The 17,171-nt window shown below is 31.8% G+C and overlaps 1 protein-coding gene and 1 long non-coding RNA gene across 2 annotated transcripts; both read left to right on the top strand.

Annotated features, from left to right (window-relative positions):
• The first annotated feature begins 159 nt into the window (after nt 1–159).
• Nucleotides 160–4,266, top strand: LOC117692309 (uncharacterized). Its single transcript, XR_004603742.2, has 3 exons — nt 160–317; nt 1,634–1,771; nt 2,094–4,266. It is a non-coding gene; the product is annotated as an uncharacterized lncRNA (long non-coding RNA).
• Nucleotides 4,267–5,704: 1,438 nt separating this feature from the next.
• Nucleotides 5,705–15,923, top strand: LOC105326181 (probable cytochrome P450 49a1). The gene is made up of 10 exons (XM_011426049.4): nt 5,705–5,809; nt 7,361–7,518; nt 8,844–9,069; nt 9,608–9,786; nt 10,791–10,980; nt 11,781–11,961; nt 12,326–12,489; nt 13,321–13,402; nt 14,729–14,947; nt 15,382–15,923. The coding sequence occupies exons 1-10, from the start codon at nt 5,760–5,762 to the stop codon at nt 15,499–15,501; spliced, it is 1,569 nt and encodes a 522-aa protein (XP_011424351.3). The 5' UTR covers nt 5,705–5,759; the 3' UTR covers nt 15,502–15,923.
• The last annotated feature ends 1,248 nt before the right edge of the window (nt 15,924–17,171 follow it).

Raw genomic sequence — 17,171 nt, 5'->3', positions numbered from 1 at the left:
TGAATTGGTTTATATATATATATATATATATATATATATATATATATATATATATATATATATATATATATATATATATATATATATATATATATATATATATAAACGCATTACGCATTCATATATGATACTCGTGAATGTAACACACTGCAGACGATTCCTTATTTATTTATTAATTGCAGATTGTTCTCCGGGGTATGTGGGTAGCGATTGTACGGAGCAATGTCGCCATCCGAACTACGGAACAGATTGTCAGGGACTGTGCAATTGTAGTAAAGAGTTCTGTGATATTGCCACTTGTTGCTTTTCACCTAAAGGTATACTTTTTGCTCTTTTGTTTTTTGTAATGTTCGTTTGTTGTCCTTTTTTTTTAATCTTTGAAGGAGGAAGGGAAGGGTCATTTACATGTATCTCCTAATTCTCGTCTACTTCAGATTTTTAAACGCATAGCTGATTTATAATGACTGATTCTAATTTGATAAATATTGTGTATTTTCGTTCATATTATAGCAGATATACGAAAAGGTTTGATGTAAACATTCGATTTACAATGTTACAGTAAAATATTTTGAATGCAGTGCATTTTCAAATAATTTTAGCTAAAATGACTGATAAAATGGGATTTCTGATGGGAACAATGAAAAACAAAATGAACGTGTAAAACAATCGAAAAGTCATACCCCTCAATCTTACAGGAAAAAAACTATTCAATAGGTATTGTTTAGAGAACGAGACAGGTTCTCTATGGTTCATACAAATTTGGGGGTGGACGAGTGCGTAGCACTAGTCTACTCTCAAATTTGTATCAAACAAAGAAAAACTGCCGAGTTCTCTAAATGATTTGTGACACGATTAAATGAAAATAAGCATCTGACACATCTAACTGATCAGAAGTGTCATGTAAATTTCATTTCTTCTTAAATCGAAAAACAGGTTCGTTACCGGGTCTATACGTGTATTTGGGTTACACATTTATTACACATTTTCAGAAGATCAGTTTAGATTTGACCACAGCTAGGTAAGACGGATATGAGCTGTCTTGATTTTTTGACGGACGAGGTAGACGATATTACCTTGTTGCAGATATGCAAAAATATAGAAGACAGAACATCAAGTATTTGAAGGGCTTCAAATTCTTAGGTTTATAACAACTGTCAGTTTTTGTTTTCGTTTGGACCTAAATAACTGTAAATAACAGTGGAATTAAGTGTACGTGTTCCTGAATGTAAAAAAAAAAATCTTCTAATATATGGGAGGTTTTATTGAGATGTTTAAGAAGGATCCCTATTCCTTTTCTTGCTATGTGTTTTTTAATAGATTTGAATATTATTTGCGTAATGATTTTGCAAAAAAGGAAATTGAAATTAAATACGTTGTGTTGATTGTTGCATTGATTTATATAGCATATTTAGATCGTTCTGAATTTAAGATACAAAACAGAACGGTTTGTTGGCTAATAGAGCACGGTGTATCAGCTAATACAGTACAGCATATAGCTCCGCCCCCAGTAGTCTTATACTGTGTTGCTAATACAAAATGGTAAACTTTAAAGAAAAACACCGCCATCATGTCACAAATGATACTTATAGTTTTTAAACTTCTTTTAAAATGTCAAAATGAATATTTTTTGCAGATGGATGTAGAGCTGGCTATTATGGTGACAGATGTATCAACAAATGCCGATATCCAAACTTTGGGAAAGCATGCCAAAAACGTTGTCAGTGTACCCAGTCCTTATGCAGTTTTATCACTGGATGTGACGCCTCTGGATGTACGCAAACCTTTTCAATTAGTGTAGATCCTTTTTTAAACAAGAGAAATTAATACCCTCGAGGATTTTAAAATCTCGCTTTTATTTTTTAATATAGTTTTGAACTTTTTATAATTTTAACAACAAATTGGTGCTCACGGAATTAAGTACCCGTGTAAAATAAAAAATCAACAGTATACAAAAGTCATATTTTAAAAGTTATGTAATTGGAATTTCATGAAAACCAATTATATTATATTGTCAAATCAGATATGGATATGATCTTTCATAGGCAAATGACAATATGCAAATAGAATGAAAAATGTACTTTTCTATATCTTAGATGTAAATTTGACGTCGGACACAATTTCACAATCCATAACGCAATACACCATAGAAAGAACTGCAATGGGGGTTATAGTTTCAGTATCTGTCTTGTCTTCCATAATAATCTCGGCTGTCATCTCCTTAATCATCTGGCGACGAAGGGGTCCATATAGATCTACCAGGAGAGCATCGCAAAATATTCCAGAAAAAGTGCAACAGAAAACAACCAAACAAACGACACAACAACCTAACCATGCTTCTTCAAAAACCAACAATAGAACAAACGTGTACAGTTCCTGTGATATTGCCGGGCCCAGTCAGTTAAAAACTGTCTCCATGGAGGTCTATACCGATCTTTTACAGCTAGACTGTGATCGTACGGCGCAACAGCGCGCGAGTGAAACAGACACTATACTATATGATATCAGTTCTTGTACGTATGAGCCCATGATGAGCTTTGTCAAAGAAGACAACTTGACACGGGTTTAACATACCTCAAAATAATCCCGTAATACAGTACAGGCAACGCCGATCCCTTATATTCTGTGCACCCTTACCGTCAAATTGCAACGCGGTGTTTCATGAAAACCACATACCGCTGTGGTAGGGTCGTCCAGAAAGTCAAAAATCAGTTCTGGAGGGAAAAAATATCGGACTCAAAACGCGAGTTATCTTCCTCGATTAAAAAAATAATTGACAGCTAAACGTTAATATATATCATGTTATTCGTGGAACAATCTAATATAACAGATGATATTTTAATTGTTAAATGCATAGCATGTGTTTAAAAATCATACAGCAATGCTATTTCATTCAGTTACTTTACGGTGTTTTTTACAACAACAAAATCAAAATTGACGTAGCCTATTCAAAAAGTGGTGAGCGTGCTTGGCAGTCGGGTTTTCATTTCTATTTTTATTGTCTTTAAACTTACTAGATTGTGAAAATGTATTGTGACATTTCTGTTTAATCTATGCAAACTGCATACATACAATGTATATGTATTATTCAAATTAATTAATGCTCTCCGTGCGATCGAGTTTTAACAAACATTCAGCCTGTTTGCAATCGTATTATTTAGAAAGCAAAAAGTACACAGTCATTTACTTGTATGATATTGATTATATGTGTATTTTGTATGTAATTTAAGTTCTTAATCTACTTGTTTGTAGGCAAGGTTTTCTGTACAAGTGATATAATATGCAGTCTGGACCCGTTTCACACAACTATCCTATGACTATGATCTACAACTAGACCAACTTTAACATGCCGAGAACCTATATTTCGGGGATTTTCCCTTGGACATTTTGGGGAGGGGGCAGTATATGGACACATTTTTCTCATCAAAAACTACTAAAATATTATTGTGTTTTGCTTTAGATCAAGGGAAAAAAACCGATAAAAATGCACTTTTCATGACGTCACAATTACCCCTTTCTATAACCCTTTACCCTTTCGAATATTTTGTGAGGCAATTAACGTAAATCTTCGTAATTTGTTATTCATGTTGTAACAAATATCAATGCTACGTTTTTTATCATTATTTAAATCTGACAAAATCATCTAATCAAATTCAGTTTTCAACAGTTTCCATTTGAAACTTTATAAATAGCATTTTTGTACTGTAAATGAATAAAGATACAAGTTTGAAATAAGTTTATCCTTAATAGCAAAAAATAATTACGTCTGAAACTGATTGTCTACGGAAACAAATCCACGTCTCGCCTTTTCACAGACCGACAAATTTTGGTGGAATTTCACATCTGGCGTATGATAAGTCAATGAACATGTCCTCCATAATTTCCTTAAGTTATATTTTTGGATTTTTTTGTCAGCATTGCTAATTAACAGTGTTATAGCGCAGCGAATATATATATTATAGAGAGCTAAGTATCGGGGAAGTAGAGGCCACAATGATATATCCATGTTACGTCATTTTGTTTTTATACTGTCACGTTTAATGACTATGTTGTAATATAGTCACGTCTAAAGGTTATGAATATGATAGGCAGTAAAATGTACATGTACATCTATCAAATTGATCATACGCAAACGATTTAACGGCGGCTTTTAATTCAATTTCTTTATTTTATTTTAACTGTATAAACATCAAAAGATGTTGTGTTCTGTTAAAATACTGTACAACTTTTTGTCATAAATTACGACAGAGAAATTTGTCATAAACTTTTTGATTTTGTATGTTTTTGATTTTTTTTAACATGTTTCCCACTATGCTTAATGTATTATCACAAATGCAATTAAGTCATAATTAAGATGGACTGGGCAGTTCGGGTGTTTTATCTAAACAATAAAGTTCTTTCTCTGCTGCTTTATGCAGGTACTTAATTATGCATTTAGCATTGCAGAAAAATACATGACCCGCCCTTGTTTTTCTGTAACCTCCTAACCTGAACGAATTATTAAACAGAATTTTACTGCTTATATATTTACATCTAAGATTAGATTTTTTTATTCAATTAAAAGTGGGTTAGCGTACATAAATTATTTTTAATTGTAAATAAGAACGTTACACAAAAGAAGCATCAAATGTTTCATATGTAAAAGTAACCATGGTACATGTAACTTAGTATACATATTCTGAAGTCCGTCCTTGTAATTTCGTGGAGTTCGTGATCTCAATAGCTACTCAATGCAGTTTAGTTTCGATCGATCGAGAGATAATCCACGTTTAATCAACGGCAAAAGTTGAATTCGTTATAAAGCGCACATTTTTAAACTAGAGAGTTCTAATTATATGCAGTCCATCTCTTAACTATTGGAATAACATTGTAGTTACATATTAATTAAATCATTATAAGAATAGATCGTTTACTAGTAGTATTAAAATATGCTATCTAGATCTAGAGTATAGCATAATTAATTATTACATCCAACATATGTTTTTTTTTTAAATAAAATAAAAATATTTATAAGACTATGTGTTACTTTACATTTTTGTAACTAAATGCAGATAGAATTTGAGTCAGTGCAATTTGGCGTTTGCGTATGACCAAAATGCAATGCCGTAGTTTCTTTTTCAAGTAAGTGTGTGTGCAAGACGTACGAAGGTTGATCCAAAAGTAATATCCCAGATGCGATAAAATCGTAAAAAATCCACTTAAAGTGAGAAAAAATCGTGCTTTGAAATATCTACCTAATTCAATTTAGACTTGAAAATTTTAATGCATTATTATAAATATTTGTGAAGATGATATATTTTGTAGAGCGTGAGGTAAGGATAGTCGCCGCACGCTAGTAGAATTATGTAATTTAGTACTCGATAGATATAAAAAACTGTTTATTTTATATTTTTTTTTATAAAGAATCTAATTAATCTGTTTGTAATCGATGGAGTAGTATATTGGATTTTTTTTATTTTATTTTGAAGCATGTAATTTATTCATATATACAAACTTTAAAAAAAAATGTAAATTCATGGTGGGGCGATGTCACGTATAATCATGCTATAAAAATCAATATCTTGCAAAGGGTTCAACGAAATTGAATAAAAATTTTAATTCGAATTAGAATTTTGATAAGAAAAATTTTGATGTATCAGTTTATACAATACAGCAACAGTGTGAAACGCGCGCGGTGAAAAGTGTGACATAACTTTTGGATCAACCTTTATATATTGCACGACCTATATTGCACGACCTATATGTAAAAATGAAGGCGTAAAATGTCGTCGACAATAAAGTGCTTCATGTGGAGACCACAGTTTCCTCTTAGGTTTGGTACCTTTATTTAACCATATTGCGTTTTACAGATTCATAGCCTAAATATCCTTCACTTATTTCCTCAAATATTATGCATTACGGTTTTGTTTTTGTTTTTTTTTGTGGGGTTTTTTATCCTTTTTTTTTTTTACAGTAAACGTGTATACACAATGTCACTGAGCACTGGACTCTGTTCAATTCATGTCTTCTGAATTTTAGACAACATGCATTGCAATGTCATAGTACGTGTTATGATTAAGACATTTAAACTTGTAATTAAAATTGGAGACAGTCGCTTATATAAGGATAAGAGAATGAAACGGTAACCCTCAGAACAGTAACCAAATTTTCATGCTTTTATATAAATATTATGGTGACGCATGAGGGCAACATCTAAATTACAAATGTTACGTCTCGGCTCAGAAATTTAAAGAGAGATAAGAAAAATAAAATGGCTGTATAAGCTAACTTACTATATTTCTCGCAAAAATGTTTACAGTGCAACAAGCTCTCTTGCAACCAAATTAAAGGTCTCTGGCCACCGACACAAAACTTCACCTGTTTTAATTGTAAACGGATGAATTCACTCATCAGGGAGATCACACGGCGTAATGCCCAGTATGTGTATTCTCTCGGAAACGGTTCCCCACGCATTATACCCGATGACTGCTTCAATAAACAAACTATATCTTAAATTTATGATTCTTTTACATTTTGTATGTACATGTACGTAAATGTATGTACTACGAGCGATCTAATACACAGTGAAGTCAACTGCAGTGGTTAATCAAACTACTAACTACAATGTAGATATCGGATAGCTCAAACGTCTTCTAACGTTTACAAATTAGTTTTGCTGATGTTGTTGGGTAAACCAATTTGAAAATTCTTCGATGTGTCATGTTGTAAATTTTGAATTAACCGGGTGGCAGTAAATACAAAATTTTGTATTTACTGCCACCCGGTAAATTCAAAATTTACAACGTGACAGATGCTTGAGATATTATTATAAATGTAGTATTCTGAGCAGTCGTCCATGTCTCATAGAAATTTTTTATTTCTTAATGTCCTGAAACGTATTCAAACGAATTTTAAATCACTTTCGCTCAAGAGAAGTAACGATCTAGTTAAAATTCGTTTGAATACGTTTCAGTTGTCATTAATATTAAATATTGTCAACTTAATTTTGAAATTTTTACCTCAATCTGACAAAACATAGGGACTTTAGGAATAAGTTCACCCATGCTTATCACGATAACATTACTCTAAATATAAAGTACTTGTATTATTTTTTTCATTATTTCGTTGTTAAGTATATCCACAAAATTAAATGTTCATCAAAGTGCAATTTCTATTAACATTGTGCATTGATAGGGTCATTGGCCATGAATTCACCTATCCTTGAAACTGTGTTTTTCACTTCATCCACGAAAATTGATACCCTTGAATTTTAATGAAACCACAGTATATCATTTTTTGATTATTAAGTATTGCTTTTATTTGTTTGTCTTATACATACATGTATAATCAATATTGCATGATTTATTTACTTCTTATTTCTTAGATTACCGAATGTATTATCGACAAGCTTGTATTCATCAAATCCCGCGCCCGCACAGACAACCAAACACCCGGATGTAAGGCCACTGGAAGATATCCCCGGAGTGTCCGGGAAATCAGCATTACCTTATGTCGGAAGTATCTTCCTTTCAAAATCCCTAGGTATTTGTCTATTCCGTTTCTCTTCTTTACATTAGTAATATCTTCCTGACAAAATCACTATACTCTGTTCCAAGTTTCTAATACCGGTCACTCTTTGTTTGATATTTCGATAATCAAATAAGAAGACCTTTGTGTCAAAATCAAATTAATTCAGTTTAACAATTCAGTTTAACAAAGCTATATATTTTTTTTTAATTTGAAACGTCCTAACTACATGTCCTGCTTCAGGTTTCAATACACGTTCAAAAATATCAAGGTTATGAAAAGTACCCGGATGATAATGTTAAAAATAATTGTACGAGAATGTCTGGGAACTTCGGAATGAATACTAGTAAATTCTTGTAATGTATGAATTTTCGCTCCTTTACATTTTTTCGGGTATTTTTGGGAACGTGTAAAAGAATTCTCGGAATAATTGCCATGTAATTTATACATTCCTATTCCAACACTTGCAAAACAGTTTCGCCCAGATATAGATGTGTTTTATTTTAGACATTGGAATTTGCCCAGTTTTAAATTCGCCCGCTGACATCAAGGGCGAAAGGTGCGAAAATAAAACGGAAGCAAATATTTCTTTGTATACAGTATCAATTTCAATCGTATTTCATTGACAAGTATTATTTATATGTATATTACTTTTATTAAAAAATTCACGAAAAAGTGTTGGAAACAGTAACTTGAGACAAACTATAAGTATTTCTCTCATCGTAATTTATTTAGTCTGGTAGTACAAAATCCCTAGGTATGTTTCCATTTCATTTTTTTTTCACCTGCATGCTGATTTCGGGTACCAAATTGGCGCTAAAATGCACTAGTATTAAATTGCGTGGTCGCAATCAGAGCTGATTTTCATTTTTTATGAATTTATATTTTCACAGAATATATCTTTAAATCAGGTTAATAGATGCAAGTCCCTGCGCAACGGTTTAAATAAAAAGGTTTTTTTTTTTTTTTTTTTTTTTTTTGTACGGATGTAGCTTTACGGTTCGTCAACCCACATTGCCCGTACTGCTACGGTTCTGCAGTTAATATTGACTTCAAGTTATCTTCTACTGATTGTAGAGACTATTTTACTGTATAGTGAGCTACCTTAAATCGTAACTTTGCTTCTTAAAAACTCTGGTTTTTCATTTCCCTGTATTGTTTTTTTGCGTAAAGTTTTTATCTGTATACATACATGTACATGTTAAAAAAATACAATACCCGATCGAGAGAGATTGCATAACCTACCCCATACAGAGCTGTTACAGCATCCGCCTGTAATACATGTATATAATTATCTGGAAGTCTGACTAACACGCCTTGGTTATTTCATAATGTTGTAGATATCGGGGCTGATTTCCAACTACAGACATTCTGTTCTCGTCTCCAAAAGAAATATGGCGATATAGTCAGGACCAGAATCAAAGACAAATGGGCAGTGTTCATTTTTCACCCGGATCTTGCCAAAGAGGTTTTGGAAATACAAGTGAAATACCCTTATCGTCCTCCATTAGATATCGTCAAAGTTTACAACGACGAACAGAAGCTCAGCCAAAACCTGGCAACATTGCAAGTCACTGTTTAACTTGAAATTTAAAAGACTTTTTTTTTACGGAGGGGGGGGGGGGGGCTTCTCTCGTATATGTACAGTCACTTATAATCATTTTGAGAAATCATAAACTTTCAAAGGGCAACTACACAAATTTTTAAAATTATTTCAAAGGGCAACTACTCCAAATAGTTTAAGAACTTATGGTACGCTGTTTTTGTACCAGGTATATAAAAATATTATGAAATGTCGAGATGAATAGTCGAAGCGTCGGCCATATTGCCGAATATTAATGTTCACCAGACGGACATAGAGATATATCGTGCAGTCACGTGTCACGTTTAAACCAATGAAAGTGTGATATTTCAGTCGAAGGAAAAAACAAGTCATAATTATAATTATATAAGATTTTATAGTAGATGTTTGGTGATCTTTTTTCATTTGGTTCATACAATTCATAGATAATTTTATATGAGAGAATACGGACAATATCAAATGTTTCCAACAAGTGTAAAATAAATATAGTTGCTTCATAATTTCCAAAGCTCTTATTTGCAGAAATGGTGAGGCTTGGGCTAGATTACGGAAACCCACACAGCAGCTGATCCAAAGACCATTGGCCGTGTCTGCCTATGTAGATATTCTGTCAAAGGTAGCCGAGGACTTCGTACAGAAATACCAAGATGGCGGAACCATTGAGGATCTCCGACCAGTTCTTGTCGACTACGCAACTGAAAGTAATAATAATATGTATTAAAGAAGTCAGAAAAACCTTAGAGAATACGTAACGTTATTTGAAATATTTCTGAAATACACAAAAGAATGGCGACAAAAAGTTAATTCCAATTCATTATCTTTATAAGGAAAAAATATAAATCATAAACCCCATTTACTCAAAACAATAAAATTCGAGTTTCAGCGTAATTTCATAATTTCGAAACTTGCATTCGAATGTCATTTGTTCGATCTTTCAAAAATTGTGCAATTTGGCCTTAAATCATTTAAAATTGCATTACTTGTGTTTCATCATATAATAGTAAAAACCCGGTTTGGACATAGTCATAATATTAAGTGTTTAGACTTTATTCTCTTTTCTGTCAAAAAAATGTTTAAACTTTGATTAATCTAAATTTCACGATAATTTTTTTAATATAATTTGATAATTAAATAAATGGGGTCATGAAGCAATACTGTTATGTTTTTTTTCTATTCAAATGATACAAGTTCTTTTTAAAGGTCTATTAGCATGATAAGTATTGCAAAGTCACAAAAAAAAAGATTTAACAAGAGCTATTTTATATATTATGTTATTTTCATCACAATCTACTTAAAGTTATCAGTTTTAATATCATTTCTTTTTATTAATATGTTTCACTGTATTTAAATTACTAAAAGGTCTCCGGTATAAATGAAAGTGCATACACATTTGTTCTATCTATTAAAAAAAACACCAGGCAAATTCAAACAATGGCTATTTCATTTTATCCTCTAATGAAAGGAGATTCATATAGTAATTTCAAAGCAATGTGGGCAAGGTTTCGTTTCAATTTTAAATTTTTGAGAATTTAAAAAAAGTGTCTAGTACCTTAATAATGTTTTGATTTCATTTTCAGAATATACAAATGAATTTTTATTAAACAGTTACAAATAAACATGCAAACCTTTCGAAGTTTGGTGCAGAAATTTTAAATATAAAATGTGTGATTTTTTTGTCTCAATGACATTTATATTTTCGTGTCAGGTGTAGGAATGCTTTGTTTTAATCGACGGTTTGGGTGCATGGATAAGACGGGCATCATTGACATCAAATTTATTGAAGACATATTTGACGCAATTGATGTGGACAGTAAAAGTCTTGGATTTAAGCCATATCTCTACGTGTCAACTCCAATGTACAGAAAATTCAAAAGGGCATTAGACCATGTTTATAGGTTCGATATTACTGGTTTGATTCATTGTTTAAAAAAAAAATAACATTTATCTAAATATCCTTTTCATACATGTATCAAGCAAAACATTTAGTTATTCTTCCTTTTAAGCTCGCTCGCTGAAACCTCATACATGTATGGTGTAAATTAAAGTTTGTCAAATTTATTATTATGATCTTCAGACAAGGATTGGGCTACACTCGATGGTCGGATTTTTACATAAGAATTTTTTTAAAACTTAATCTCAAAACCTAAAATGTTTTGATAAAAGTCCGTAAAACTTAGTTCAAATTTTAATTAAGTTTAATTTCATAAGGGTATAACAATATATTTGATATTTTTCTGTAAAATTATCACGCTCTATTACGGTGAAAGTTTGTAGACATTGCCATATGGGTAAAGAGATATCTTGCTACATTCGTTAAGCTAATTTTCACGATTTGGCTTTTTTTTTTAGCTAACGTACTTATCTACATTAACAGTAATTTAGTGAATTTTACTTTAGTTACTTTTTATAATCAATTTTTTTAATTAGTTAAAAGAAAGATGAAAATATGAATAATAAAATGCTTTCTTTGATGATTCATTGTGGTTTTGAAGGTAGCGATTAGTGCAGTGAAAAATTTACATAAGCCTTAAGTATTTTTCTTGCAATGTCGCCTCCTTCATATCCCGAATGAATTACTATAGAAAGCATTTTATTGTTTAATTATACAGTGTATGTGTGTGCGTGTTTAACTGTGATTTCCGACTCCACAAAAGTAACCACAGAAATATAATACATCATTGATGTTCTCTTTCAGTGTATTCCAGGTAGAAATCAAGAATGCGTTGTCAACTTTAGAAAAAGTGAAAGCAGAAGGAAGGCTAGAAGAGTATCTTGAACAGCCGAATCTACTGTACTCGTTGTTGAGTCATCCCAAAATGACCCCAGCCGATGTGGACAGAACCCTTCTTGACCTGTTCATCGCAGGGGTGGAGTCAGTGAGTAATTTGTTACAACACTTACATGTATATGATGTAACATGAAGCACATAATTACATATTAAAAACAAATAAAAAAAAAACGAAAAAAAACATATAAAAACAACAAAAAACTACAAAACCAACAAATAACAAACATCAAAACAGAAGGAACTGCATTGATTTTTTTTTTTTAGGTTTTTTTATTTCTCTGTTTCTTGGTTTTTTTTTCTCTTTTGTTTTGTTATGTATCTAATTCATATTTCTCTTATATGCCAATATCATCTTTAATATTTTTAATGTATGAGTCTATGTTTCCTCTATACCATTCTTATCATATCGTGTTTTGCTTGAATATAGAAGTGGTCTGACTTTTTTTTTTAAGACTTCAAACACGTTAAGTCTTTTGTGGTTTGAACTGGCAAAGAATCAAGATAAGCAGGATAAACTGTACAAGGAAATCTCGTCGGTTTGTGGCAATGGTGACGTCACAAAAGAAGCTCTGGCCAACATGTCGTATCTAAAGGCATGTGTGAGAGAAACAATGAGGTAAGAAATTTTAAAAAATGCTCTAAGTTGTGTGATTATACAGTCAGTAAAAGCAGAACTTGTACAACATAGTCTATAGTAGAGCATAGAATTGAAGTTTTATACCATATCATTCTACTCTTCACTGATATATCATATATGTACTATAGTATAAAAGCTCATGGCACATCATTAGATTTTTATTCATCAGAGTATAACATAACTTAGAATACAACATAATTTCAACTTGATTTTGATGGGGATTTTTTAATGAACAAATGTTTTTATTGCAGATTAAATTATTGTTTTTTAAATATTTTACTTCTAAATACATGTTCATGTATTTGGAATGGAACTTTTTTTGTTGAGAAGACGGTTTTGTTCAAATCTCATAGCAAAGCATACCCATAGCATACCTTTCATTTCGATTTCTTGTAGCATAGCATGCAAATCTTATAATATTGCATAAAAATCTCAAAGCATATCTGATTTATTGAATCGCATACAATAGCATAGCATAAAATTGTAAAAGATGTGAATGAAATGGCTGAGTGTACTATCAACTTAAATAATACGTAAATCATATTTTCCTCTCAATTGTTATTTCTATACTGTTGGAAATATCAAATTCCGAATTAAAATTACATGCTTCATGTTTAATATACATGTATTGTATGATGGTGTGTTTGCAACAATTCAATAAGCATATTCTATGCTGGTCGTCTTCTTGAAGTACAGGTAATGATTGGTCATTGCCATCTAATGCAATCTTTAATATGTAAAACATTTTGATATATCGTCTTTGTAGACTAAGCGGTTGGCAAATTTTCTGACATTTTTTTATTGTTGAAGGATTTATTCCCCAACGTCCCCTGGGTCTTACCGCCGCTTTGACAAAGACGTGGTTGTGGGTGGATACCATATTCCAGCAGGGGTAAGTTTACCCTTATCTTCACTCCATATCTCTAAGCAATATATTTTAACATATCTCTCGCTAATCATTTCTATAATGATGACTGTTTTTAAGGAAGGTGTCTTTTCTGGTTTTCGACTTGTCAAATGTAAAATTGATTAATTGTTCATAAAATCAAGATGAAAGAACATTGAAATAGTATATTTTTCTTTTGTTTTTACTATCATACAATTTGGCGTAAAAATGGTAATCAATGTTTAGATTCTAACAAGGACTATATTTTTGGCGGAATATTGGCGTAGGAAAAATATCACATGTTTCGCAATTCTGAATTGCTGTAGATTATTAAGTCTTTTTGACATATTAAAGACAATAACATAAATGTTGGGTTGTTTAACTTATGTGAACTAATGATATGATACTTGGGTTTCAAAATTCGCTTTTAAAGTAAGATTTCCTATCAAATTACATTTTTAGAAGCTTTTAAAAGTGCTCATTCTATACATTGATTTGTGTGAAAAAATCACTAGAATCAGTTTTCTTCTTTTATTAAATTGTCAATATGTTAGTTTTTTCTGTCAATTTACATCTTTATATAAAGTCTTCATTATTCGTAAAAATCAGAATTTTTTTAATATTTGAAATATAGAGAAAAATTAGAGGAAATGCGGGCTAAGCAATATCAGTTTTAGTTAAAAAATGTATTCCAATTTTGTAATGATATCTCATCATTTCTCTGAAGAATAGAAACTTCATATCTTAAACAGATGTCTACATAACTGCAGCTAACTACATTTATTATTATGATCCTTTAAGTTGAAGAAAAAGGTAGTGGCCTTGACTTGACCTTTATGTGAAAACAAGATGGTTAAATTTGATAAAACTGATAGAATCATTTGGTAATGTGATCTGTTTGACTGTGTCAAAATGTCATCAATTTCTTATTATCAGAAGTATGTTTGATAACGAAAAGACTCCGTCCTTAATAATCAATAAGTTTCATAATCAGAAGTATGCGCTTTTAATTTAATCATCTAGAAAAGATCAAGTTTTAGGTCAATATTCAGTTATCTTGAACAAAGAATTCATTTTGTTTTTAAATCCTACTTTGTCTTGTTTCGTTTTACCTTTATTAACTGTCTTTTATCTTAATTTAGTTTGTCTATACATGTATTTTCAAATGTACAACAAATGAAATAAAATTGAGATATTTCCATGAGTGCACCCCCCCCTCTAAAAAAACAAAAACAAACATGAACATATTAACATGGTAACGCTTGACAATGTGTTAAATACCAAAATCATACAACATAAATTATTATAATCATATTTAAACCAATATTTCAGACCGAGTTGGTCCTCTGTTTTCAACAAATGTGTGAAGATCCTCGGTTTTTTAAGAGTCCTGAGAAGTTTCTGCCCGAGAGGTTCATGCGTGACGACACCACATTGGCGGAAGAATACAAAAACACCAACCCCTTTGCTATACTTCCGTTTGGCTTCGGTCCAAGGAGCTGTATCGGGCAACGCTTTGCAGAAACGGAGATGCATGTCCTCACTGCAAAGGTAACAAAGGACTGATTGGAAGAAAGGATAAATAATACAAATTGAATGAGAATAAGACATATTTTATAAACAATGCATGAAGTTGAATGAGCCCATCAATTAATAGTAATATATGCATTTGTTAGATAACTTATAGTGTTCATGAGCGAATTTAGGGAAGGCCCCCTTTTGACCCTTCTCCCGTAAAAATTAAAAAAAAACCACGTACCCCGCCCAAGCCCTGACAAACAGATGTCCTTTCAACCGCTCCCCCCACCCCCGGAAAAATTTCTGAATCCGTTCTTGACTTATAATGTTATTTTGCATTAATGGCTGAAATAACTTCCTCTAAGGAATACCAGTGTAATAAATATGTTTGTTGCTGCTTATCTCGATATTGTTATTTATCTTCATTCAAGATAAATTTCAGACTCTGGTCGGGTTTTTTATTACAGTTTTTTCGTCGGCTCAAAGCCTCGCTTTTGCCGGGTACAAACCAGACAATGGAATACGAATACCGGACATTTGCTGTTCCTAAAAACGCCGTACCATTGGCAATTACTCCGAGAGTGTAGAAAGGTTGTACATTTGACATGAAACTGTGTATTTTATTCAAGTACGCATATGATTAGGTTAATGAATTTTAAATATTATGTTGATTAAAAGTATATCTGAAGAGAAAACATTTTTAGAAAAGATATATGTTGATATATATAATAATTTGTCATTTTATGTACGAATTGACCTGATTTTCTTTCATTCTTTTTGATTTTTTGTTTTGTTTTGTTTTGTTTCGTTTTTTTTTTTGGGGGGGGGGGGTTCATAAAAGATTGTAATGTAGCTTTGACCTGAATGAATTTAAGGTTATTTAAAGCGTACAACTTTTTCTATTACATTCATGTAGTATTAGATGATACAGTATGTTTGAATATAAATGCAATGTTACTGTATACTTACTACATTTTTATATTTTAAATTAAATGAAGTTTATCACAAATGTTGGACAGTGTTTTTGTTTTGACCGAATGATTATTTGTGAGTAAACACTAATGAACATGATTTACTGTCTTCTGGAACTGCATGGAGACAACTGAGGATGATACCAATTATCTGTAAAAAAAAAAAAAAATAAGAACAATTATGCCAGCATGTATAGCAATTTGAATTAAAATTGTATACACAAAATCTAAACAATATATCTAAGACAGTGTTTAAAAGTTAAACAAGTGCGTATATTCTTACGCCGACAATTAGGTCTTGCGTTGAATTGCGTAGATTTTTATCTTGTCATGCATGTATGAATTACTGTAACACTCAATTTTCTTTAAAACAAATGCAGGGAAACATACCTGTAATTTAAGTGGATGTAAATATTATTATAATACCAAATTGCCAGTCGTAGGTTACTAGAAGTTGAATATGCACTCTCAAGGTAAGCACTTGTTATTTAATTATTTCAAAATCAAATTTATAAACGATCTACTTAGAGTTAAGTGATCATTCTCTGCTTCAGAAGACCGGACAAATTTGTTATTTACAGATTTGAAAGCTTTATCGTTCACCATGTCTGTCTTTTGACTATATAAATGCCTGTTTGTGGCGGCTCTGATTGAATGCATTGTATTTTTTGGAACTCGAAGTTTTGCGATGTTGCTTCACAGTAAAAGCGACTGAGTTCTGGTAATGGGGGGGGGGGGCGTGCAAGAGTGTTTGGTTTTTAGCTCTTAAAAATCTTTAAAAACCTTCTGCTCGTAAATTAATCGGGCAGAAAACCTATTACTCGCGTGGAAGCATCCTCGGGTAGGGTATATTAAAGTTTGATAAAAATCCAGATCGTAGATTAATATTTGATAAAATCATGGTCCCCAGGGGAAGGATTGGGCCACAGTATGGGGTCGAATGTTTGCATAGGAATATATCGAGAAAATCGTTTTAAATTTTTTTCAGAAACCAATCGGCCAGAAAAGTCGTAACTTCTGTGGCGTCATCCCCTGATGGGTTGATTCAAGGTTGTTCAAATCATGGTTCCCAGGGGTAGGGTTGGGGCGCAATGGGTGGGGGATGGGTTTTTTTTAACATAGAATTGAAATACAATGTATGAAAGAAAATCTTTACAAAACATTTTCTAAGCACAATGTGCCTAGAAAAGCTGTAACTTATGTCATATCAATATTTGTCAAAATCATATCTTTAGGAGTTGGGTTGGTTCACATGGGGGAAGGGGTCTTAATTTTACAAAGGAAAA

This window comes from Magallana gigas, chromosome 9 (assembly GCF_963853765.1).
Source record: "Magallana gigas chromosome 9, xbMagGiga1.1, whole genome shotgun sequence".
Classification (NCBI taxonomy): domain Eukaryota; kingdom Metazoa; phylum Mollusca; class Bivalvia; order Ostreida; family Ostreidae; genus Magallana; species Magallana gigas.
Note: the sequence above shows the minus strand (reverse complement) of the source record. Positions and strands in the feature narration are given on the sequence as shown.

Excerpts from the sequence above, each read along its gene's own strand:
- LOC105326181 (XM_011426049.4), top strand. The coding sequence starts at position 5,760 with ATGTCGTCGACAATAAAGTGCTTCATGTGGAGACCACAGTTTCCTCTT. Across the intron at positions 13,403-14,728 it reads GATACCATATTCCAGCAGGG|ACCGAGTTGGTCCTCTGTTT; the intron begins GTAAGTTTACCC and ends CCAATATTTCAG. Across the intron at positions 14,948-15,381 it reads TGCATGTCCTCACTGCAAAG|TTTTTTCGTCGGCTCAAAGC; the intron begins GTAACAAAGGAC and ends TTTTTATTACAG.